The sequence below is a fragment of the Amblyomma americanum genome, chromosome 9 (assembly GCF_052857255.1).
Source record: "Amblyomma americanum isolate KBUSLIRL-KWMA chromosome 9, ASM5285725v1, whole genome shotgun sequence".
Lineage (NCBI taxonomy): Eukaryota > Metazoa > Arthropoda > Arachnida > Ixodida > Ixodidae > Amblyomma > Amblyomma americanum.
This window is the reverse complement of record NC_135505.1, coordinates 98,919,064-98,944,522: the sequence shown is the minus strand read 5'-3', so window position 1 is coordinate 98,944,522 and position 25,459 is coordinate 98,919,064. Positions and strand designations below refer to the sequence as shown.

Below are 25,459 nucleotides of genomic sequence, written 5' to 3'. Positions count from 1 at the left end.
CGCGTTCAATGCTTTGGTGTCGGATCCATCTAGGGAAACAACTTTCTGTCGGCAGGACCCCTCACTATATAAAAGTAATCAAGAATGATTCGGTGCCTCAGAGGTCCAGCTCGCGGCAATTGAAGGAGTATTGCACAGAGGTTGCACAACGTCTTGCGCAGTGATCTGCGTAACTGAAAAATACAAGTGAAGAGCTTGGAGCGCACTCGCGCATTTTTCATCCCTTTTTCTATTGCCTCTGTAGTTTTTGTGGTTGAGCTTAACTGTGGAAACCATTAACAATAACACTTCTGTTGGGCCTAGTTGGTGCATGATAATACTGCAGATGATCGACGTGCTTGAGCCCACTATGCCGAATAGAAGTGTTATTTGAGTTGCTAGTGTTACACCTGTCCTTGTGTTTCTCTCGTGTACGTTGATTGTTGAATGTTTTACGCACATGGATCATCTGCAGTATTGTGGAAGTCATGTTTAGCGAATTTTTGTCCAGTTTCAAGCCACCCAACCAAAGCCAACAACAGGGTTATATTTGATGATTTTCGTCTAAATAGGTACAATGCCACTGTTTCCCAATCGAGCGTTTTACTTGTGCATGATGTGAGTAGTTGATGTTTCTTTTTATGGCTGTCTGATGCCGCGACTGAGCAGGATTAAGTGCCAAGAACTTTTTTCTGGAAGGAGGCGAGAATTCTACATTATCGCTCGGCTTGTAATGATTCCATGGTGCATTTTGAGACTGGCGACATTTAGTTTGATCTGGTAGATTTTGCATATAAAATCATTGCTGGTTTTCAAGCGTTCTAGGAAGTTCATTTCTGAACTCGTCAGCACCAAAAAAGCTTCGCGAAGACACGTGTAGGCCTTCAAATAGCACTTCCCAATCCAAAAGCACAGCATAAAAGTTTCTGCTCCGGCAACAGATTTTCCTGTAGTAATCTGGGACCTGACAACAGACATTTATGCACTAACAAGAGGGATTTCTGCAGTATTGTGCAGTCTCCAGTCGTAACGACACATCCTGATCTATCGTGGCCACGACAACCTGACAATACTAGAAAAAAAAATCTGCCATACGAAAGTGCGACCAAATTTTGGTGTTGTATCGCAACACCCGCTGTTTCGTATTTCTTTTTACTGCAAAGGACCCGCAACAGCGGCTTTGACGTTCTTGTGCTGATTCCAAGGTAGCGGGTTCGATCCTGGCCCCTGCGGCTGCATTTTGATGAATACAAAAAGCAAATACCTCCGGCGTGCTGTGCGCAGTCTGCGCATATTAAAGAACTACAGGTGCCCTAGATTAATCCCATCTCCTCCACTACGCCACTCGTCCTAGCTAATGTATCCCTCCAAGGCGTTAAACCACAGAATTGGTTTAATTTTATGGCAAAGTCATGTATTTAAAACATGCCCCTTCCCTTGAATTTCTTAAATTCCTCGTTGGGGCTCGACTTTTGCACTTTCAACGCAGCTATAAAAGGTGTTGATACTGAACCTAAGGCATAAAAGTATTTTATGCAAATCCTGGTCAATAAAGTTATCGTGGAGCGCACAAAAAATCTGCACGGCCAACCATGCAAAAATAGAAATTAGAAACCGCAGGTGTCGTTCAGCCGCAGATATTTATTTATTTATTCACGCTGGTTTATAAAGTCAGCCTCCACAGTTTCAGTTTATTTTAACACGTTACGTGAACACAACGCACAAGAATTAAAGGACACAAAGCAATGCTACTACGTTACGCAAACTGCACTAAATACAAATGCAGGCACCAGCAAACCACTGCGGTCCAGTCCTGTTTTATCAAGATGAATGCGCGTGTTAATAAAATAATTACCGGTGGGTAGTCTATAGTAAATTTTTGCCCGATTTCATTGTCATGTGTTGTGCAACTCAAAGGGGTATCTTCTTTTTGGCGCCCTAAATGCGACACCTTGAGGCGGCGGCGCTTGTGCGATTGCCACGGCATGCTGCGGCCACGCGAGGAGGTACTGGCCGAGGCCTCCGTTCGCTGCCGGCGGATGGCGCCTCTCATGTCGTCCTGGTCCAAAGCGCCTCCACACCAGCACGGGCAGGGCTCCCACAGCGATAAAGGCGAGCCCTCCACCGCACAGCAACAGGGCGGTCTCGTGGGCCGGGGGCTGTTCTTCCGAGAAAGACAGCATGGTCGCCACGCTGTCTCTGCACGTCGCATTGAAGCAAAGATGCAGAATAGTAGTTGCTGTGGTAGCTCAGAAGAGCAACCACAACGGACGGACCAATGGAAAATACTCTGCCAAACACCTTTATCATCGGCAGCAGCAGCCCGGTTATGTTCATCCAATCTATCCCCCCATATCTCCTAATCTGTTCACCTCTGCCTGAGCTGTCTCTGCACGTCGCATTGAAGCAAAAATACAGAATATTAATTGCTGTGGTGACTCAGAAGAGCAACCACAACGGACTGACCAATGGAACATGCTCTGCCAAGCACCTTTATTATCGGCACCAGCAGCCCGGTTATGTTCATCCAATCTATCCCCCCATATCTCCTAATCTGTTCACCTCTGCCTGAGCTGTCTCTTTCTGGGTTCACATTTCTTGCTGTCCACTCCGATACCCTCCCGCACCATCGCTTACCGGTCCTCCACATGACATGTCTTGCCCATATCTGTATAAGGTTCTTCATTTTTTTTCAGACATTTAACTTATTTTTGCTCGCTTGACCATCGTAACGTGATAGCGTGCTACGCGTCTCCGGAGGATCGCTATCTCCGGCGACATCTTCCTTTTCTGGGACCCGGACGCGCTTGGAAAACATACTGTATGGCGACAGGAATCTCCTGGTGTCGGAGGTTAAGGCTCATTTATAGGAGAGGAAGTTGACAGCCTGGCCGTCATCTTTAAAAGCAGTCAACTGGTCAAGCACCCCCGGCAAGAGTGACTGTAGTGCCGGGCAGAGAAGAATGCTGCGGAGACAGGAAATCCAGCAGTCGCCGGCGCTCAGAGGAAGGCGAGGGAGACGCTACAGCCTGGAAAAAGGGATCGCCCAAATGGAAGGGAAAAAACGAGAAAAAGCCAGTCAGTTTTGGAGACCAGCAATTACTTAGACGACACCGCTGACAGTCGGTCCTCCGGCGACCTAAGCGACCGAGTCATCGGAGAGAAGCCCGAGCAGACGAACAAGGTCCACTCCGCAGCCCCTCCATTACTTTTGAAAAAGACTCCGGCGCCAACGCAGCAGCATGTAAGCATGGGCACACCCAGCGTCTGCATCATGCGCTCGTTAACATGTAAATCTTGAATACATTTATTTTGTTCTGAGTCATACTGTCTCTTCGACTCTCCATTCCCTGCGGACCCGCGCAGTATGTGAGGTCGTCACATGTGGTGTCAGAAGTGGGGTCACAAAAATAAAAGTCCTCTGAATGTTGCCAAGGGAAATCACGTGACTGATTGTGAAACTTTGACCCCCATATGAGACGCTTGAGACACTGAAGGCTTGAGCGCACAAAATGTCTGTATCCGAGGGAGCTCCCACTCCGCAGCCATCGCTCAGGGCAAGCATGTTGGCATTAGGAAGAGCCATTCCAACAATTATGGGTGGTAAGACGGAAGTTCGCACCAGTGATTTCGTTTCCATGCTTGAAGAAATTGGGAAAATGGGAGGATGATCCAATGCGCAACTGCTGGGAATGGCAAGATGGAAGATTGCAGGAGCTTCTCATGATTTTGCACGGCGAGACGAAAAGGTTAAGTCCACAAAATCATTTTTGGAATTGAAGAAGCTCGCTTTCAAATACTTCCATACAGAACCCCGTCACGTGCGTTTGCAGAAGTTACGCGAGACCAGACAGATGGTAGCGGAGGACGAGCAAATGTTTGCGTTGCGACTTCAGTAAAAGCACGCGATACAATAAGAGAGGAGGAAGGCCACCCGCTGAAGAGGAAATATAAGAGGAGCTAAATGACCTCTTTGAAGCCGAGTTGCGAGAGCCCGTGCGCCGGTTCGTGCTCTCGAGCTAGCAGAGCGATTTTGACCGAGCTGCGGAGGCCGCATTGGATGAGGAACAAAATGCGGCCCTAACGGTCAGCTCCGACAGAGTACGCGTCGCCGAGAAAACAGGCCCAAACCCCGAGGAGTACTTTTGATAGAGCGACTACACTGCTTAGAAAAGCTGCTAGCGCAGCAGATGGAACGCAAGGAGGAAACGCGGAGTCAGCAGCGCCCATTCGTTGGAAACCGGAGACCGCCACAAAGCTTCAGGCGCTGGCAGGAGAGATTTTGAGGAAACCGTGTGCTTCGCTTGCCGGAGTCGCGGACACAATGCAAGGTTCTGCCGACACGTGAGCCGATGGCAGCCACAAATTGAAGCAGGTGAGACCCGTCCCAAGCCAGAGTATAAGAGGCTCCACGTGCTGTGATAAAAACTAGGAAGCCGTCCCCAGCCTGAGGAGCGTGGAGAGGGGACAGGGGATGATGAAGTGGTGGCGGTTTGAGTTGACGACGAGGCTTGCCCTGTTGTGCGCTGCGAATTAAATAGTTCCTGCGTGGAATGGCTGATAGACACAGGGTTAAACGCGACCTTGCTTAAGGAAACCGGTTTTAACACCCGTTGACGGAAAGGGGATCGCGAGGTGTTGGAAGTGTCTAGCAGTGTTGCAACAAGGTTTGTAGGCATAAAGGGGAATCCTCTAGGAATAAGCTGTGTGTACCGGTTACAATTTACTGTCGGTAGAATTGCATTAGATCACCCCTCCAACATATTCCTGGACTGTCTATCTTCCAAAAGGAGTGCCGAAAAACCAAGGACAGGATTTTTTGAGACGGACAATAGTAGATGTCTCATTCTTGGAAGAAGCGGTCCATGCGGGGGATATAAAGGTTTCGTTTGCAAACAGAAAAATCACTGAAATTTGCATTACCGACAATGACACCCAACACACCGTGGGATCGATGGAGAAGGTGTTCTCGTGAGTTGCCGTAAAGGTGTTTGATGAGACGGTCGTCCTTCCCTGGTCGGGGCATGTTTTGTGTACTTATGTGCCTTCAGATGTAGAGTGCGGCACCGTGGGATTGCTTGAGCTGGTCGATTCTCTTAGCAATTGTCTGAAGACAGCCACGTGGTCCGGTGGTGCGAGCTGGGCAACATTAATTTTATTCCTTTTTCATGTGCCTAAACTAATTTATGACTGTCTGTCTCTTTCTTTTCAACATTGAGGGAGGTAGGAGAAAATGATTGCTGAAGCAGCCAAGGAAGAACTCTCGATGAATGTCTCAAACCATATTTATAAACTCTACATCCATGCAGAGACTATAAGCACTATTCCAGCTTCAAAGCATATGTTATAGTAACCGTATCTTGTTTATCTTGATTGCATTTCGTTATACTTGCCAAAGAGGGACTTTTAATGTTTTTGCAGATCTGAAAAAGGAGTGCGCGACTTGTTTTAGTATAAATAATATCGGGTGGAAAAAGTTCAGTCTCTTATGTCTTCTATGAATGTGTGCTCCCAGAGTGAATTTTTTGTCTTTTCACTTTTGGCGTAGACTTCACTGCCTGGTGGTCAGCCGGGTCACATACTTCCTGCCGTACCATGTAACCATCAAAGCCGAAAGAGAACAAGCCGAAGCAATCCTTCGGAAGGCATACAAAACAGCCCTTCATCTACCAAGAAACACATCCAATGACAAGCTGATGCCACTGCGAATCAGCAACACGTTTGAAGCAATGCCAGCTCAAGGCACAAGCGCGAAGGCTCAGTAACACAACAACAGGAAGGGCGCTCCTGACAAAGCTGGGTTGGGAAATTGAAAAACCGCAAAGTAGTAAGGCAATAATACCGGACCTGCTAAGGAAGAAACTACGCATACATCCTGTCCCCCGCAATATGGACCCCAATCTCCATACCAGCAGGAGACAGGCTAGGGCAGAATTCTACGAAAAAACGATGGGGCAGAGAGACAACACAGTCTACACAGATGCTTCCCTCTATCCAAAAGAACACAAGAAACACGCAGTAGCGGTAGTTGCTAATAATCAAAGCAAACTAATCACGAGTCTCACGGCAGCGGTATCAGACATAACCGAAGCAGAGGAAATACCTGTCGCACTGGCAACAAAGGAGGGATACAGGATAGGAAAATTACCCAACATCCTAACAGACTCACAAGAGGCGTACCGAAACTATATCAGAGGTAGAATAAGCAGCACGGCACTCAAGATCCTTAGTAGAGCACCGCTCTATGTAGGACAACCTACACACAACATAATCTGGATACCAAGCCACGCAGGGATTCAGAGCAATGAAGGGGCGGACAGCTTAGCTCGAGGCTTAACCATCCGAGCGGGCACCTCAGTCCCCCCGGGAGAGCCTCAGATTACTTGCGGGAACAGTTATTCAGAGCGGCTAAACCTATATACAGGGCTAAGATTCCAATACCACCCACCACACAAAGCGTTGACGAAGGAGGAAGCCGCAGGGTGGCGTAGACTGCAGACAGGTTCCTTTCCAAATCTTTACATACTAAGAAGGATGTTCCCCACACAATATTGCGCCGTATGCCCGTGGTGCGGAGCAAGGCCACCACTATATCACATTACATGGGAATGCGAGAGTAACAAGACATTCCAGAAACATACAACACCAAGTGCGGAGCAATGGGAGAGCCTGCTCACCAGCTCCGAGCTAGGGGTCCAAAGGGCGCTCATAGCACACGCAAACGAGGTGGCCCGACTCAGTGGTGCCCTGGACTAGGGGCCCACCCAAAGCTGAAGAGGGCCCAAAGTTATCAAGAATGAAGACTTCGTCCTCAACTCGCTAATATCTTAAGAACCAATAAAGTTTTCCATTCCATTCCATTCATTGCTAAAAGCTCCTCTCAGCTTGTCGGGAAAACTATAAATACAATATATATCAGAGTTTCCAATTACTGCGACGTTTCTAGATGACGCAAATTAAAAAAAACACCGCCTACAGAAGCGCACCTGCAGGAGTCGGAGTCGTTGCCCTCGGCACAGGAGCAGGCGTAGTCCACGCAGTGCCAACCTCGACCCGCGCACGGAAGACCATGGTGGCACTCGACGGGCGCGCACGTTTCATAACCGCCCACGGCACGGTACACATAGCCAGGGCTGCACACGCACCTGCGCCAAAATCGTGACAGTGTCGAAATTCACGACACTTTCGATGACGCACGCTGAATCGTCTAATTCCATCAAGAATATCCCTGGCAGGCAAACGCAAAGCAAGCCAGGTCTGTATATGGAAAGAAATATGATTGGTTACAGGAACGTCCCTTCTTCTCTGAATGTCAAACCTGACATTATTTGGGCTGCTCTTTCGCGCGGGAAGTGCGTCTCTGGGTCTTCAAGCATAGGGGCGGTCATTTGTGCAAGTTTTCAAAATAATACCTTCCTAGGCTTGGCCATGCCACCGCTGTGATGTGGCTGAAGCACTTCGATTGGAGTATTTCAAAGACGCAACTTTCTATGCGTGCACGCTGTACTTAAAATAGCATCTGCTCAATCTCTTTGTAAGCAGTTAAAATTTCAGTATGAGTAGGTTTACGGGGTCACCTTGATCAAAAGCAAGACTCAGTACTCGCAAAACACTGTAGCAATGACATAATCAAGCAGCAAAGCAATTAGTGCAAAAAAGCTGGTTTCCAGTTCATGAATCGCACACCCTAACCCTTAACTTCCGAGAGAACGCTCACATGGCCCCGTCTCCGCACTGACTGTTGGGCACCGAGGCACACCCAAGGCTGCAACTGCCGAAGTATTCTCGGTCGCAGTCACCACCGACGATCCTGAAGCCTGGACGACAAATGCATTTCCCTGGCGGAAAAATAAAAGAACAAAAAACAAGAAGCGTTCAAGGCTCGGAACAAAGTGAAAAGAAAACGCTCATTCGTACATTGTGCAGCTCCCAACACACTCTCTGCCCTACATGTATAAGACCTTCGGCCGCCACCTCTTAAAAACTCTCCGAAAATTCAGACTTTCGCCAACCACTCTCATGTTATGCAATTAGTGATTATGTGTTCTAACTCGCTCCTACATTTCTTTCCGACCTTTATTTTCGCATGCACACGTAACAAAATATACTTAAAATCTCCTTCTTGTATTGCCTCTTTTTAAATTCCAGTACCACAGAAATGTTATATAAAATTACCTGACGCCTAGGTACGCATTCTTAGTAAAAGATCTAGCTACGGAGAAGCAGTTAACTTAGACTTTTGTTATTGGCTATCTCGTAACATTCTTCGCCCTTTTCTGACTACTACGACCATTTCATTTCTAATCAGATACCAATAATACAGCCGTCTTAAAGAAGCCAGCGCGAAAACTAGACGAGGGGAAGAAGAGAAGGCACAATCACCACAACTTTTCTTTTGTTCCTTGTGTAGTTTTTGTGCTGGCTTCTTCACATCATGCAGCACCGACTAGGCAGGCAGCATGCTGTCCTGGACGCTGCGAATTAAGAATTGATTAAATTACTGCCTAGGCTGCCACAGTGGACGGTGCATGCGTCATAGAAGTAGAGAAAAAAATCACGGGTGGTTTAGCTAGGGGATTCCCAATCAGGACTAACCCTACGCTTACACGGATAGCCCTGCTTTTAAATTATTTATCGTGACTTTCTGTGTTTTTGCTTGATTGGAACTAGTTTACCTTGGCTGACATATCGTAGGAAGAAAGTATGAGGGATATTGCATCGTTTTAGATTTATACGGCAGTGCATTGACAGTTCTGTGAGAATCCTCATACCAATCCTGGCGCAATGGGGCAGCGGTTAAACGAAGCGCCATTGGCATGCGATGGCAGGTTCTGCCATTGATGGGGCTTGTGAGACCCAGGTTGCCGTTCGCGAGGAAACTCTTGCCACCAATGATTAATTTAACTGTCACCTGCCACAGTGGGCAGGTTTTGATTACATCACAAGGTAAGGGGACCTAGGGGGCGCACGTGCCAAAGAGATGCTTGGCACCCAGCTGTTCCAGGTCGCGGAGCTAGGAAAAGTCTGACAAAGAGGCAGTGCGAAAACGTTGAGTAGGTTTCCACCTGCCAGAAGCAGGCGTCAGAGAGACAACGGCTTTCAGGCGGGGTAAAGGCCGTAGTGCTAGCGCGCTAAAAAGCCGAGGAACGCGTTGATGACCAACCCGAAAAGCACTCCGTGTTCTTCCAGACGCAGTCAGCGTTGGTGAGGCACTCGGCCTGCACGCAGCGGCCGTTCTCGGCCATGTAGCCCGGACGGCAGAAGCAGCGTCCAGACACGCAAGTCTCGTTGACGGAGCAGTGGACCCGCTTTCCGCATTGATCAGGTATGCAGCTCCTGCACAGTACAAGTACGCCCTGTCATTAGAGCGAAGGGACTGAGAGGGCCACAAGAGGTAATCCTGAGTTGAACGGCTGCACCATTTGAGGCCCTAGTCCTTCAGAAAGCAATCAAGTAAAAGCAATGTTCCTATTAGAAAAACCAGCATGATTATGCTATCATTCAAAATGGACATGGTGGCGATAGTAGCGGGCATGCCGGAAAGAAATACTTTCATACTGGAACGTGCTGGTAACTCCGGGCATTTGTTAGGAGAATTACGGGGCATGTCGGGACACGATGCTGGTCATTTGACAGCATTTGATGGTGGGAGCAGAAAATGGTGGGAAGTTAGGTGGGCACAGAACAAACGATACGGGGCATGCGGCAACCCATAGCGGTGATAATGGCATCAATGTTGGGAGGCTTGCTGACTGCTGGGCACAGTAGATGGTGTAATGTTGAATGGCACTGCCTCCTACTGCATTGTGAATACTAAATTCTGATTTTTTTCTGCAACAGAAGCAAGATCTTGCACAAAGCACGCCGTACTCGCACCAAATCCCTGCAGCTGTTGGAGTTTGGCCAATTTACACGGATGCGACGATTATTCTGAGCGTTTTGAAAGCTACGGGAAGAGTCACAGGCGGCGTCGTTGCATCTGCATTGCAGCAGCAAGCTTTGTAAACTATGTGCTGGTCTGAATTGCGACGAGCTAAGTCAAGTGTATAGAAACAACCGCTCTGCGCTGGGGCAGAACAGCAATTGTGTGATCGGTAACCGCACCGAATCGAAAGCTGCTGGGCGTAGGCTTCATCTGCAAGAGCACGCGCGCAGGGACTGCGAACTAGCAGTGGAGGTCAGACTGAGTAATGACATGTCATTACTCAGTAACAAATGCGAAAGAAGCAAACAGTCATCGAAAGGAAATGATGCAGATGATAATGAAATCTTTTTAAGCTTTATGTTTGGTGTAGAAAATCAGTCGATTATTCGGGTAGAAAGAAGCTGAATTCATAAAAAGCGCAAAAAACAAAACGACAATCATGCCTCAATGGGGTTCGACCTCCACATACCAATTGCTGAGGCACCGCCGGTCTCGCGTTCTACTTTCGAGCTTATTTGTGCTATGGCTTTGTTTTCTTTCACTTTATATAAAATTGTACTTTAGCAAAACTATTCGGCCCCTACTTTCCCACCTAAATCCGCATCACACTAAGAATATGATAAAATGTCACACTGCCCTGTACTTTCTTCTTTTGAATGACTAATTGCTACTTTTGCGTGCATATTCTACCAAGCCCGGCATCTCCTAAACCTTGTCTGCACAGACGCATAAACAGAGGCCCGTTAGAACACAGCGAAAGGAGGCACCGGAGGAGTGCATTTTCTTGTACACGAACCTATTTTATTCGCAATTTGGGCTCCGGTCCATTCGTATTTCGAACAACGGTGACCAGCCGGGCCGAGATCGAATTCTGTATGCTTAGGTAACATCGAATGCTACTAATCGATGGTATTACTCTTTTGCACACAAAGGGTCATTTCTATAGCAATGTGTCAGTCTAGGCCGCCTATTATGATAGTCTTAGCACCCTCTTTTGACGGCGCATGCTTAACTTTCAAACTCCACGTCCTTTCACAATGTTCTGCCAGAAACGCCGTAGTAACACCATCGCAATCCATTGCTTGGCCGCAGCTGTCCGTCTGTCTGTCTGTTGTTGCCAGGACGAAAGAAAAGGAAAGTGCACAGGCCTGCTCACTGACTCAAGCCGAGCCACAATCGCTACCACGTGCAGATAGTAGGAGAGTTGAAAGATGGGATAGAAAGACAGGATAGTAAAGACGCGCTCTCGCTGGAAGCGTCATTGTTTTAAGAAAACGGCTATAACATCGTCACACTGTTGACCATTTACTGGCGCCGCCACGCGTAGGTTGGCTCGCTGTGTCTGCCCTGCTAGTGCTTCTGTGCCTACTAAAGATCTTCTTTAAACGCTGTATCGGTTTTCAGAGACAATATATTTACTTCGAAAGATTTCACTAAGTTCAGCCAAAGTCAAACCCTGGGCCTTAAACTCAGCTAGCGAATGTACCAGCAGCTGAGCCACTGTGACGAGTATGCAAGTAAAGAGGAAACACACCTTCATATCGAGAAGACTCTTTCGACCGTCAAGCGTAGGCTTTATGAGCCTCTTTTTCCGAAAAAGATCGAAAGCTGCGGACCACCCGTTCTAGACGCTTAACCCTAAGTGTGATCCCTGTTTCGTTCCCTAATCATCTGTCAAGCTTAGCACACCTGTTGTACAGGTGCAGTCCTTCGAAGCACTGGCAGACGCCACCGAAGCAGTGGCTGTGCTGGACAGAGTCGCAGTCCTTAGGCTGTGAGCACGCCGCTACGCACTGGCCATCGATGGGGCGACCGTGGTCTTTGCCAGTGCTGTCGGTGCACGAGCATCGACCCTGCAGGATTATTCATTGATTGTCTCACTCCTAAAATTATGCTTGTATTGCGAGCAAAGAACACGGTACATATGAAGCCCTAGTGCCCAAACCCCGGCGAGGTCATTGCTGAGATGGTGTGTCATGCAGGCCAACTATCTCTGCAGGTAAACTATGCAGGAAAACTATAGGCAAACACTTTATTGCTGAATCACAAGAAAATGTGAGGCAATGTGTAGTAATAAAGTCCCTAAACTGCGCATGGGCAATGACCCACGCCGCTGTAGAACGCTCCAGATTCGTTTCGACTACATGAAGCTTTTTCACTTTCCCTCACACTTCAGAGCACACAGTCGTGAATGCCCCGTATTAGGTAAATAATATAATGATTCATAAAATGCAAATTGCATGACATAATTATATAACAGGAAATTCAAGCAGCACCAAAGCATGGAGGAAACTTGCAATTCAAATAGAAAATGAAACATTAACACAAAGGAGACACACGTCGGAAGAAACCATGAGCGCACTTTCGCTACCAGTTCTAACCAGATAGGTGAAGTAGCAGAGGTCTTTTGAATCCATTTTCTCAGCAACCAAAATATTGACCCACTAAAGGTGGGAATAATACCAATAAGCCACCAGATAACCCGGTGCCACCTAAGGCAGGCATAAGGAAAGTACAGAAACCGTACGGACAAATAAAGCGGCGGGAGACGATCGTGTGGCTCCAAGCATTGTGATGAGATGCAGAAATGCTGTGCTAGAAAAGCTACCAACTCTGCATGCACAATCCCTCTCCATTGCACCGCACCTGCTAAAGATAGCGATTGTAGTAGTAATCCTTGTCAATGGTGACGCCAGAAGCATCAAAAATTATAGACTAAAAAACTTCCTCTCTCTAGTCTGCATAATATTAACAAAAATATGGAATAGTATTGCAGCATCCTTATACATCAATCCAAGTGGAGAATAAATTTACTCTCTGAAAAGCCAGTTGGTAATAGGCCATAGTAAAGCCGCCATTCAACTAAATGCATGTGAAATCACAACGGGTCTCTATCAACTATCAATTTGCTAAGTTTGACAGAGCCGCTTGGCATGCAGCGCATACACTGCGTTACCAGAGCGTGAAAGAAACGAAACTGAATTCGCTAGGAAATATGTGCACAGACTGCGCAATGACACTAGTCCTTCACGGAAGGAGTGACTGTAGTACAACCAGATTGAACATAACGCAGAGCAAGAATTTCTTCGCGGTCCATCAGAGCAAACACAAATCATGTATTGAGACAGCCGCATTGGAAGAACTATGTGCAAGAGTTAACCACATAGAGTTACTTAAGACAGGGAATCTCCTCAGGGTAGCTTCCCTGCCATGCTACTTGTGTTCTGTATTGTCAGCTGCATCAGTGTATGAGGGGGTGGGGGGGGGGGGAATGGGGCTTATCTCAAATAGTTACTAGCTGGTCTAGCGTGAGAGAACGCATGGCAGGTAGCACTCTTATTCTCAACTTGCCCCGTTTTCAATATGATTGCAATCGCAGTCACACGAAACGATCTCAACTACTTTACTACTTTCCTTTCCTATTTTCAAATACTACTAAACCTCCCCCTAATGTCACAGTTGTCCAAGACGCCGATTTCGTGTTTCAAGTATACCTTCATGCAGAAGCCTTCAGCGTTGCCGCAGTCAAAGTCGTCCTTGCAGGCGTCACCGATCCGGTAATTGCTCCTGGGCACATCTATCTGTACCAGCTTGAGAATAGTCGTGCCAGAGAGCACGGCGGTCACGTTCACAGTGCCGCCATGCTCGAACTCCGGTCTCCGCAAGTAGATGGCACCGCTGAACTGGCGCCGAGGCGAGTCCACCAAGACTTTGGCGACGGACCGGCCGTCACGCACCCTGTCGCTGTACCACGTGACCACAGTGTCGCCGAACGTCACCAGGTAGTAGCTGATCTCGAGCAGGTCGAACTGAGATGAGTGGCGAAAATAGCGAACCTTTGTAGCTACCATACACACACAAGTGCACGCCCGGCCGGCTTCTTTGTTTATTGTCATAGTGTAAACAGCAATGAAAGGAACAACGAGACAAATCACTGATCCACACTGGCGTTCTCAATAGGCAGCCAGCATAACGCTTCTGCAATGGTATCACTTCCCATTGAATTCATTTGGATTTCGTAGCCAGAAAACAACAAAGCTGGCTTATAATAAGGAGTGTTAAATTTAATAAAGTTCGATGCCCCATGGCAACAATGTTCCGTAAATCTTGAGTGTGGCCAGAGACTTCTCATGAGCAACATCACACACAGCGTCAGCGGGAAGTTAACTAACCGTGCGATACGCCTTGCCAACTAAGCATCAGGGATCTGTCGACATTTTCGAAAATGGGACATCATATTAAATGTTCGCGTGTCTATTTTCACACCGGAAGGGAACAATAACTAATTGTGGCACTTACTACGTAAGTGGTGACAAAAAATAATTGCTGAAATTAGATTTTTAGGAATACTTCGGATCAAGCAGAACTGGGTTCATCACCGATCACGGGGGAGAGGTTTGTCCGCACCTTTACCCACCAGGGCTAATGATGATCAACAAGAAAATAAGAGCACATTGTAAAAAGAAGTGACAGTGAATTCAAGCTCTCACAAAAAAAAAACTACACCGTTATGAGATCAGTAAAAAACCAGCCGTAATTACCTTCCCGTCTGGAACCTATAGTGCATTGGAATATTCTCCAGTGCACAATAAATGGAACTAACGCTTAAAACAAATTTAATTTGACCTCTATAAATATACGAAATGATTTTAACTACAGAGATGCTAGTTTCATTCAAAATTGAGCTTTTACACCTTAGAAAAGGGCACGAAAGTTAATCTGGGGTGTCTGTGCACAGGCTGGTCCCGCTACACATAGCAAAGGTCGGCACATTTATTAACCGCGGATCTCAAAGGAAAGGTTACATCGCCATCAGATTAAACACGGTCATCACGGAGTCTTTTTTCATGTAGACATTGCGAGTTTTAATCGATTGGTAAGAAGGCAAAAGCGCCTTCTTTGCTGCCACACAAGCAAGACCATACTCACAAAGGGAAGAGAATCAGTTTTTACTGGAGAGAAAATTGAACAGAGGTGTCCTCAAAGTTCATTTATATCGCCTTCAATTAGACCTTTTCACTAGAGGCATCTCATACCCACCACAGCACCTCATTGCCTCAATGGTTCAGCCTTTTTTATCCGTTTCTAATACGCCGTATGTTTTCATGCACCGTGTTTGACAAAATAACCAAGCAACGGAGCTGCTTTCTTAGCCGTGCAGCGTATGCCTTAAGTTCCAAATTTGTGTAGGTTAAGGACAACCTTCGTCCTCATCTCCCGAAACCGTTTGGTATTTTGGTCTCCCGTAAAGGTTCGACTTCACTGCTCAGAAGAAACTCATTTGCCTGCTTTCTTTTGGCACGGATGGCACGTGCAAGCCCTTGGCGTTTCCTTTCTAATGAATTAAGGTAATGTTAGCGTTCTTCCAAGCTTCTGGTACGGTCGAGGTCATAAGGCGTTGCGTATACTGGGCGGCTGGTTTTTCTAGCAGAAGCTCCCCTCCGTCTTTCAAGAGATCTGCTGGTACCTGTTTCTCACCAGCTGCTTTCCCCCTTTTCATTGCCCCTAAGGCTTTCTTTACTTCCTCTTTCGTTACTGGCGGAATTACGCACATCTGTGCGCTACTGTCTCTAACGTTAACGTTCTGATTACATTGGCTACTGTATAGATTTATGTAGAACTCTTCGGCTACTTTGAGTTATCTTATTCATATTGCTAATGAAATTGGCCTCATTGCCTCTTAACACGTATAACTGGTTTTTACCTATGCCTAGTTTCCTCTTCCCCGCTTCTAGGCCACCTATAGATAGTTTCTCTATAGCAACCTAAATAGAATAGAAATCACGATTGAGAAAAAAATGCGGTATATGCAAATGACGCCACAGACACGGCATAGCGGATGCCTGCTACTACAGGTATCAGTCCGAATATGGCAATCGATGGGTCGGCAACTGCAAAGTAACTGACGCAGACACAAAGTTGCAACAGAAGCTGCAACAAATGTGGAATCTAATACCGTTGCATTCTACTATTAAGGTGACTCAGCGTCCCCATAGGTTTTGTTACCCTTGAAGCTGACGGCACCTAAAGTTAAGATCAAATAAACCTGAAGTTCCAATCAAGCGGGTCAGGCTGTGGGTCAAAACACCAGCATGTGATCCTCACCGTGGAGCGGGGCAGCGTGGTGATCCTGGCCGTCAGGCTGAGTGCCCCCGTGAGGCGACAGCGTCGGTGTCCCCTCTTGGAGAAGAAGGTCATGTCAGACGACCGGCAGGAGCACAGGTCTCTCCAGCAGCTGTGGCCGTCTGTCTCTACGCACGACTCGTTTACGAGGCAAGCCGGCAGGCGCCGCTGCACCTCCAGATACCACGTGACGCTGGCCGCCGGGGACTCACCGTCCCCCGGCTGGGGCACCCGGGCCTCGCACGAGTAGACGCCGGCGTCGCGGTGCTTCAGCGAACGGATGCTCAGCGAGCGATTGAGGCGCACCGTCTCCTCACCAGGCACCTGCGACGCGCGACAGAGTGCGAACACAAACGAAGCAGGAAAACTGTTTCAAAGGGTGTCGCGAAAAGTGAAGCACTCAATAACATTACGCAGCGATAGCTGTACTTGGAACTGTATTAAGCTAAGCAGAGGGAAATGACGGTGGTATTGTTGAGAGTTACAAGAAAGATTAAAGAACAAACTGTATCAAAGGTGCACTGGCGGAAATCAAGAAAGACTACGAAATGAACTTGGGCAAGTCATGAGACGCGCGGAAGACATAACCAATGGTCTGGTAGAATATCAGATAGGATATAAAGAAAATAAAATACGGATACGGGTGACAGCGTGGGTCAAGAAAGGGGAGTATACAGTATTTATCAAAGGTAAAGAGCTTATGAGGTTTGCTTTTAAGCCAGGTAGTATGCCTCTTGCAGCACCAGTGCAACTACGAAATAAGGGTGGGGTGAGGACGACAGCTCTTCCCAGCTTCAAGAGGTCTTAAACGGTGGCATTACTTAAAGACCTGCACAGAGAGGTCCAGTAGCAAATCATTTGGGCTCCATGCATTGAGAAAGGCTGTATACCATACATACGTTGAAATGCCAGTCGAAAAAAACAGAACCGCGTCAAAAAGACTACAAATTGTTTTGAAGTCTTGTCGCAACAAATTTTTATTTAGTTTTGTGGAGTTTTCTGCAATACTGTCGTTTTTTCCGAAGAACTTTTCTATCCAACTACACAAGATTCTGTTGTTACGACAAAAAATTCGGTTACATTTTTTTTTGTCTAAAACATAACAAAATAACTGTTGTAACGACAGAAACTTTCTTGATATTTTTTTTCTACTGGTATGAAGTGGCCTAGGCGGAAGCAGGACGCCTTTGTGCTGCAGTGGACGTCATCTGCTGGTAACGGTAATGAAGATATGCTGTATGCAGGATTGGCTGTACGATACATGGCGCAGCCTTCTCAGTACATATAAACAACGTCTCGCTCTCTAGCTGCAGCGCCTATTTATACTCAGCACACATTGTTTGTCCGGTACAAATTTTAAGGCAATAGAGTTTAATGACTCATACTCGTGGTGACCGTCCGTTCGTTACATCGCCATCTATGTCACTTGACTTTAAGATCACGTGACGTCACGGCTTTCGCCTTCCCGCAGTTAAGATATATCTAAGTGCCTCCAACGAATTTTTTTAGCGCAGCTTCCACTCTCCAAGCTGCAACTTTCAAGGTCAATAAGGTTTCCCTTTCACCTTGAGCCAGGCTTCACACGCCTAGCGGCATACCATGTGACTGGCCGCAGCTGGAGCCAAGCTTTGACGGCGCCACAGTGCCGAGCCTCCGCCGTGCCACGTGACATGCACACTTGATTATCTGATTAGCCGTATACCGCGCGCGCCTCGCCACGCTGGCTTCAGTCGGAGCCGTTGGGGTCTAGACTCTGCGGAGCGTTGGAGGCCGGTCTTTCGCAACTCGCATCAGGTATAAAGTTAAACCCCAGGCACTTTTATGCACGCGCAAGCACATTTTGATAGCAACAGCACTGCCAGAAAAAATTTGTCAGAATACTTTGCTTAAAAAGGCCACTACCTAGGAAATAAACCCTCTAAAAACATCATTACACCCTGCCGCAAGCGACAAGTATTGCTCAACCAAACGCGTCTGTGGCCGCCCGCCCAAGACTGCATCGCGGGCAGGAAAGGACCACCACAAGATGGGGCCACTTCTTCAACATGGTGGTATATATGAAAAATAGTGTGTGCTGTATGCGTTTAAAGGCGGTCAAAGTACACCGTCGAAACCATGCACCAAACATCTTAGCGAATACAGAAAACTTCGCACAACTCCGACAACCATTCCTTGTGTAAGCGGGAGCATACTAAGGATTGTTCAAACGCAGTATAGAGGGAAACAATGTCTCAGGATTTCTTACCATTCTGTCACGAAAGGTCAAGTAAAATACGTGGTTTTCGAGCTGAGCAACCACAGGCAAAAGAAAACTACAGAAACGTATATCCATATATCAGGCCGAGCAAAACACACTCGCCACGGTGATATTTCTTGACCAACCCTTGACTTTTCTCCATGGACATCTAATGCGCAGGTCTCAAATAAAGGCTCTTCACTGTGACATCCCTAGGACCTACGACGCGCTACATGAAACTCCGAGCAAAAACCAGAAGAGAGGAAAAGCGGAAGTCCTACGTACCTAATTGATAGTCTTACCCCGTGGCATACAAGAAAGTAAAAACAAGAATGATTTACACGGCACCAAAAGGTGTAGTGTTTTCTACAACCACTCATAAATAGCGGTAGAGCTCTTTTCGCTGCTGTGCTTAAAGTGCAGTGGCCTTCACATGTTTGTGTTCTTCGAGTCAGGCACCACGTATGATCTTTGTGGCTCCTTTCACAACTTAGGGAGTCTAGGGCATCAGTCTCTTCTCTTAACAGCGCGCTACGGTCGGCTTCCTACGCCGCTTTTGGTGTGTTGCGTGGCAGGGTCAGCAGGTTCTTTTGAGTTCCGGACAAGGCTCTCGGAGCCTTTCGCTGCTTCCGTTCTTTGACGTGCGATACCCATCGCCCGCTCTTGAGCGACCTTTGCAAAAGTTTGCGACGCAGAACGAGCGGATTAACCATGACAAAGACGACAACGACAATTTACATTATATCGCAACAGAGACTACCAGTTATAATTCGCGACGAATTCAACGGTTCTTTTTAACCCGAGAGCGTTAAGGGTCACGCCCAGCTTAAAACCTTTCTTCGGTATTTTGAGCACAAAATTCGGATTAGCCAAGAGGGACGTGACGTCTTAACCACATGACCTCGCGCAAGTAATTCGAACACCCCACATTGACCACACAATACAACATCGATGATGTCACTACACAACTCCTTGTTGGTCTACAGGGCTACGTAGTCATTCCACCATCATTATGTAGTGCCTGTGAAGATAGAAAAGCAATCGCAACCGAAAGAGAAAATGGTCTATGAAGACGGACCAACGGTGCCAAAGGTCGAAAAGATTAGATTCCTATGGCTTTCCTACAAGCCGACGGATATGATAATCGAGCAATTAAGAAGCTAGAGAATTACACCGCACAGGTAACTGGATATTCAGAACAGCAGCGCTCAAGGGTCGGGGCCTAAAAGAGTATAGCCTGCTGAAACTGATGCAGACCTACATTACCAGCCGCATATGCTATGCCACTTCATATCTGAACATCAGGACAGATGAAAAACACAGAATAAACGCACCATCTGGCGATGCGTAAAGAGGGCGCTGGGGCTTCCCATTACTACCTCAACGGACCGCCACCTCGAAATGGGGGTGCATAATAATTGGACTGAATTGGCGGAAGCAGTGCACATGGCGCAGTTAGAATGATTGAGCCGAACTAACACGGGCAGAACCATCCTGGTTTGGCTGGGGCTGCAATCAGAGAGGGGTGCGAGCGACAAAACAGATGTTCCCTTAAAATGTCGCGAAAACATACTCGAACCCCCTCTTCCCAAATACATGCACCCGGACCTATAACAAGGAACGGAGACAAAAAGAGGTGGAAGCGTTCACGAAGCGCATGGAAAATAAGAAACCTGAGGAAGTCGCCTATGCTGACGCGGCTAGTGGAAATTCGGGGGCGGCAATCTTTATGGTGGTCAACGGTGACGTCTCAACCACATGCACTCGCGCAGGTAATTTAAACACCCTACATTGACCACACAATTCAACATCGATGACGTCCCTACACAAATTCTTGTTGACCTACAGGGTCGTGAAGTCATTCCAACATCATTACGTAGTGCCTGTGAATAAAGAAAAGCAATCGCGCCGTAAAGAAAAATGGTCGAAGAAGGATTCGAACCGCTGCCCCTCGACCAATACGAAAGTTCGTTCCGCTTGGTTAAAGAGAGGCCTTCTGTGTCTTGTGGTGAAAAATAAGAAAATAATAAGACCAGCGTGAAAACCACTTTTAAAGGAAAAGAAAGAACGGTGTTCCTGTCTGCGAAGTGACGTGCAAACGGGATTCCGGGCCGCTGAAGAGAGTTAATAGCACTGTCGCGTCATATCCCTACTGGAGATTAAGTTTCCGCCCCTTGGTAACGGTCCGCCGGAATAGTTCTAATGTTTTTGGATCCCTCTGTTCTTCTCTGCTAGCGCTGCGATTCCATGATGTTCGATCACTACCAACTCGACCAGCAACCTACCCTGCATTATAAATACCTCAAAGGCCCTCTCATAGGTTGCATACGCTTTCGAACTTGCGGTCACTGAATAAATGTTTTATTCTCTCTTCCTCTAGGTCGAATGTAAATGCCATTACTGCATATATACCTCTAATACACCCAATACCAGCACCAGAGCTGTGTCGTAGTGATTAAGATAGCTCGACATACGCGTGGGAGGTAGCAGATTGGTTGGAATTTCCTGCAGTGCCATATGTGATGCACTCCAGGTTGGCATTCCACCCCGCTGTACCGGAAGACTGTGACGGTTACTGGACACTGGCTCCCTCGCCTGGGCGCTGCCTTGGGCGTGGGTAAGCGAGTGTAGTGTGCACCCCGCACTGCACAACCACCCGGGCGGGAATGCACCCGAGCCAAAGCTGTGGGAAGAGAACGCCCGTTAGGGTGCTCCACAGTCTTTTTGCTTGGCACTAACAGCTCAGGAAGGCGATCCTACACAACAAGCGATGCCTTGGGCGTGGGTAAGCGAGTGTAGTGTGCACCCCGCACTGCACAACCACCCGGGTGGGAATGCACCCGAGCCAAAGCTGTGGCCAGTGGGTTGCGCAGTGTGGAGGGCGTTGTACACGCGATGCACCATAGCCTACATGTCCGTCGGGGTCACACGGCGGGAAGCATGAGGCGGGGAAGAGAACGCCCGTTAGGGTGCTCCACAGTCTCTTTGCTTGGCACTAACAGCTCAGGAAGACGATCCTACACAACAAGCGATGCCTTGGGCGTGGGTAAGCGAGTGTAGTGTGCACCCCGCACTGCACAACCACTCGGGTGGGAATGCACCCGAGCCAAAGCTGTGGCCAGTGGGTTGCGCAGTGTGGAGGGCGTTGTACACCCGATGCACCATAGCCTACATGTCCGTCGGGGTCACACGGCGGGAAGCATGAGGCGGGGAAGAGAACGCCCGTTAGGGTGCTCCACAGTCTTTTTGCTTGGCACTAACAGCTTAGGAAGACGATCCTACGCAACAAGCGATGCCTTGGGCGTGGGTAAGCGAGTGTAGTGTGCACCCCGCACTGCACAACCACCCGTGTGGGAATGCACCCGAGCCAAAGCTGTGGCCAGTGGGTTGTGCGGTGCGGCGGGCGTTGTACACCCGATGCACCATAGCCTACATGTCCGTCGGGGTCACACGACGGGAAGCATGAGGCGGGGAAGAGAACGCCCGTTAGGGTGCTCCACAGTCTTTTTGCTTGGCACTAACAACTCAGGAAGACGATCCTACACAACAAGCGATGCCTTGGGCGTGGGTAAGCGAGTGTAGTGTGCACCCCGCACTGCACAACCACTCGGGTGGGAATGCACCCGAGCCAAAGCTGTGGCCAGTGGGTTGCGCAGTGTGGAGGGCGTTGTACACCCGATGCACCATAGCCTACATGTCCGTCGGGGTCACACGGCGGGAAGCATGAGGCGGGGAAGAGAACGCCCGTTAGGGTGCTCCACAGTCTTTTTGCTTGGCACTAACAGCTTAGGAAGACGATCCTACGCAACAAGCGATGCCTTGGGCGTGGGTAAGCGAGTGTAGTGTGCACCCCGCACTGCACAACCACCCGTGTGGGAATGCACCCGAGCCAAAGCTGTGGCCAGTGGGTTGTGCGGTGCGGCGGGCGTTGTACACCCGATGCACCATAGCCTACATGTCCGTCGGGGTCACACGACGGGAAGCATGAGGCGGGGAAGAGAACGCCCGTTAGGGTGCTCCACAGTCTTTTTGCTTGGCACTAACAACTCAGGAAGACGATCCTACACAACAAGCGATGCCTTGGGCGTGGGTAAGCGAGTGTAGTGTGCACCCCGCACTGCACAACCACTCGGGTGGGAATGCACCCGAGCCAAAGCTGTGGCCAGTGGGTTGTGCGGTGCGGCGGGCGTTGTACACCCGATGCACCATAGCCTACATGTCCGTCGGGGTCACACGGCGGGAAGCATGAGGCGGGGAAGAGAACGCCCGTTAGGGTGCTCCACAGTCTTTTTGCTTGGCACTAACAGCTTAGGAAGACGATCCTACGCAACAAGCGATGCCTTGGGCGTGGGTAAGCGAGTGTAGTGTGCACCCCGCACTGCACAACCACTCGGGTGGGAATGCACCCGAGCCAAAGCTGTGGCCAGTGGGTTGTGCGGTGCGCCGGGCGTTGTACACCCGATGCACCATAGCCTACATGTCCGTCGGGGTCACACGGCGGGAAGCATGAGGCGGGGAAGAGAACGCCCGTTAGGGTGCTCCACAGTCTTTTTGCTTGGCACTAACAGCTTAGGAAGACGATCCTACGCAACAAGCGATGCCTTGGGCGTGGGTAAGCGAGTGTAGTGTGCACCCCGCACTGCACAACCACTCGGGTGGGAATGCACCCGAGCCAAAGCTGTGGCCAGTGGGGATGTGCGGTGCGGCGGGCGTTGTACACCCGATGCACCATAGCCTACATGTCCGTCGGGGTCACACGACGGGAAGCATGAGGCGGGGAAGAGAACGCCCGTTAGGGTGCTCCACAGTCTTTTTGCTTGGCACTAACAACTCAGGAAGACGATCGTATACGCAACAAGCGATACCTTTGGCGGCGTCGTCGCTAACGCTCGCTTCGATGATAGCGTCTGGGTGGGTCGAAAATGAAAACACTCACCGGATGTTTACGCTTATGATAGTGTATGTCAGCAAGTGTTGAAATCATTCGAAACGTTGATGCCAGCCGCAGTGTTTAGTATCTGTGAGTAGTGGTGTGGGATGTCTGTTTACCATTCCGCTCTCCCCTCGGCTTTTACCGTGCGCTGACTTCACATAGCACAAAGGCATTTTTGTCTTTGACCTCCATTGCAATACGGCTACCCTGGCCGGCAGTGACCCCGCGGCCTTGCGATCCTTACTCAGCCCAGCGCCAGAGCCAGCAACTAACCAATGACGGTGAGAAGGCACGGATGGGGCTTAAATTTCACAGTGTGCACATGATCGACACGTCACTGCTGGGACCTTACCAGGACGTAGTACGAGGTGACGTGGTCGCCGTTCCTGGTGCAGTGCACGATGATGCCGACACGCGTGCTGATGTTGTAGGTCAGCTCCACGCTTCCGCCCGCCCAGCCGATCAAGCCACTGGAGTTTGTCGTCGCGGTCATATTCACATCGCTTGATGCCGCTGAAAACCTCAGGACTGAAAGCACAAAGATAGCAACCAGCATGATCGTCTTCTTCTCCTTCTTCTTCTGCGTATTTAACTTTCATGAGTGAGCGAGTGAGTAAACGTTTATTGAAAAGTATGGTGGCTGGAACTTCCATGTTCGATTCCCTTCAATCCAAATCGCTACACACCGGGTACCGAGAAATTTACAGGCCAAAATGCCAGCACTGTGGAGAAAATGACGAACTATACCGCATGCTACGGGACTGCCAGAAAAACGATGCCATATCCCCATCCCATTCCTAGCCCCTAACCAGAGGGAGGTTGCCCTGTTCAATGCAGGCTTTCAGAGCCAGAAATGAGTCGTAAACAGGGCCGCTACAGTAGCTTCGACAAATGGAATCCTGAAATAGGGACTCCTACGACGGACTTCAAACTGAGTTTCGTCCAAACCTTGGAGGCCCTCTTAACCAAATTTTTAAAGAAAATGAAAGAGCATTCAGGTTGCCTGCTGTGGTGTTTACACTGAACGTTTAATGCTCTTTCAGTTCTGAAGTTTTTCTTGTCCGTTCATACCCAGCAATTCAGGGACACAGCGTTTTTGAAGTTTTTCTTGTCCGTTCATACCCAGCAATTCAGGGACACAGCGTTTTTGAGCGGGCAACCATTTATGAACGAATTTTTTTTCACATAATGTAATATTTCATCATAACAAACAATATACCCGCGGACCACCCTATGGCAGTCCTGTATTTCTTTCAATTCACGTTTTTTGCTGTCGTCAAAAGCCTTCCTCATTAATTTTTATGGGAGTCTTAACTGCTCGATGCGATCGCTGGAAACACTTCAAAAGAAAGATTATACTACTAACCGTAATAAGGAACCATTACCCGCAATATTTTTATAACATTGTCTTACAATTTTTCAATTTTGAAAACTCTTGCGCGAGAAAGCTAGACTTCTTCCATTAGGATACTAGAATTCACAGCAAATATTTCATTTAAATTAGCTCTGGGACTGCAGGTTTCAATCCGAGATGCTTCAGAGCCAGTCACCGATTAAACACCGTGCTCTAAATCAATTATTTCTCTTTTTGTTCCAACAGTTGCCAGAAGGAAAATCACTTGCCATTTCCCTATGTGTGTGTTGCCTCTTAGGTGTCATTCTGCCAAAATCACGCCGTGTGATCGACCTTCAAGGCATGATCTGCACGGGATATAGTTGGGAAATCTGCCTTCCGGCTGTGCCTGCCTTGCGGGAAAAGCATTTATGGGGCTTATATGGTCCTAATCTCTCTCTCAAAAATAACCTAGCTTTCTGTAATCTACAACTTTCGTCGGCATTTCAGCTGCAAAATTTTCAATATTTTTTTATATATTGGAACGCTCAATTACTGTTCGTCAGCGGATCGGATATCATGCGCTGAGCTCTCATGATTTATAATTGCGGAGCACGGAGCAGTCGTTAAGTACTCCTGCAAGCGATAATCTCCCACCTACTGGCCCATGACATCATGACGCAAACTGTGCATTCCGCAATGTCACCGTGTTTTAGTTGGGACAAAGTATGCCTTGTACTTGATGTAATGGTGCTTATTCTACGCTGCACAAGCCCCGCGTGGTCTTGCGGGGACAGCTACACGTCCCTAACTTCTGATCTGGGCATGGAAGCTTATGGAATTATACGATACTTCCTGCCTGAAACGCTCAGACTAAAATTTAAGTTTTGCCTACAACTCGAAGCGTGTGGACTAAGATAGTGCTCATAT

General features: G+C 48.3%; 1 protein-coding gene across 1 annotated transcript; it reads right to left on the bottom strand.

Annotated features, from left to right (window-relative positions):
- Positions 1-1,866: 1,866 nt before the first annotated feature.
- Positions 1,867-23,689, bottom strand: LOC144103527 (uncharacterized). The gene is made up of 8 exons (XM_077636224.1): positions 23,549-23,689; positions 16,010-16,351; positions 13,399-13,713; positions 11,594-11,757; positions 9,143-9,315; positions 7,697-7,817; positions 6,966-7,124; positions 1,867-2,178 (listed from the first exon to the last, which is right to left on the bottom strand). The coding sequence occupies exons 1-8, from the start codon at positions 23,687-23,689 to the stop codon at positions 1,875-1,877; spliced, it is 1,719 nt and encodes a 572-aa protein (XP_077492350.1). The 3' UTR covers positions 1,867-1,874.
- Between the last annotated feature and the right edge of the window lie 1,770 nt (positions 23,690-25,459).

Coding starts and splice junctions, on each gene's coding strand:
- LOC144103527 (XM_077636224.1), bottom strand. CDS start 23,689: ATGACCGCGACGACAAACTCCAGTGGCTTGATCGGCTGGGCGGGCGGA. Junction 13,714..16,009: donor CCACGCTGCCCCGCTCCACG/GTGAGGATCACA, acceptor CACTCATCTCAG/TTCGACCTGCTCGAGATCAG. Junction 7,125..7,696: donor CAGTGCGGAGACGGGGCCAT/GTGAGCGTTCTC, acceptor ATTTTGGCGCAG/GTGCGTGTGCAGCCCTGGCT.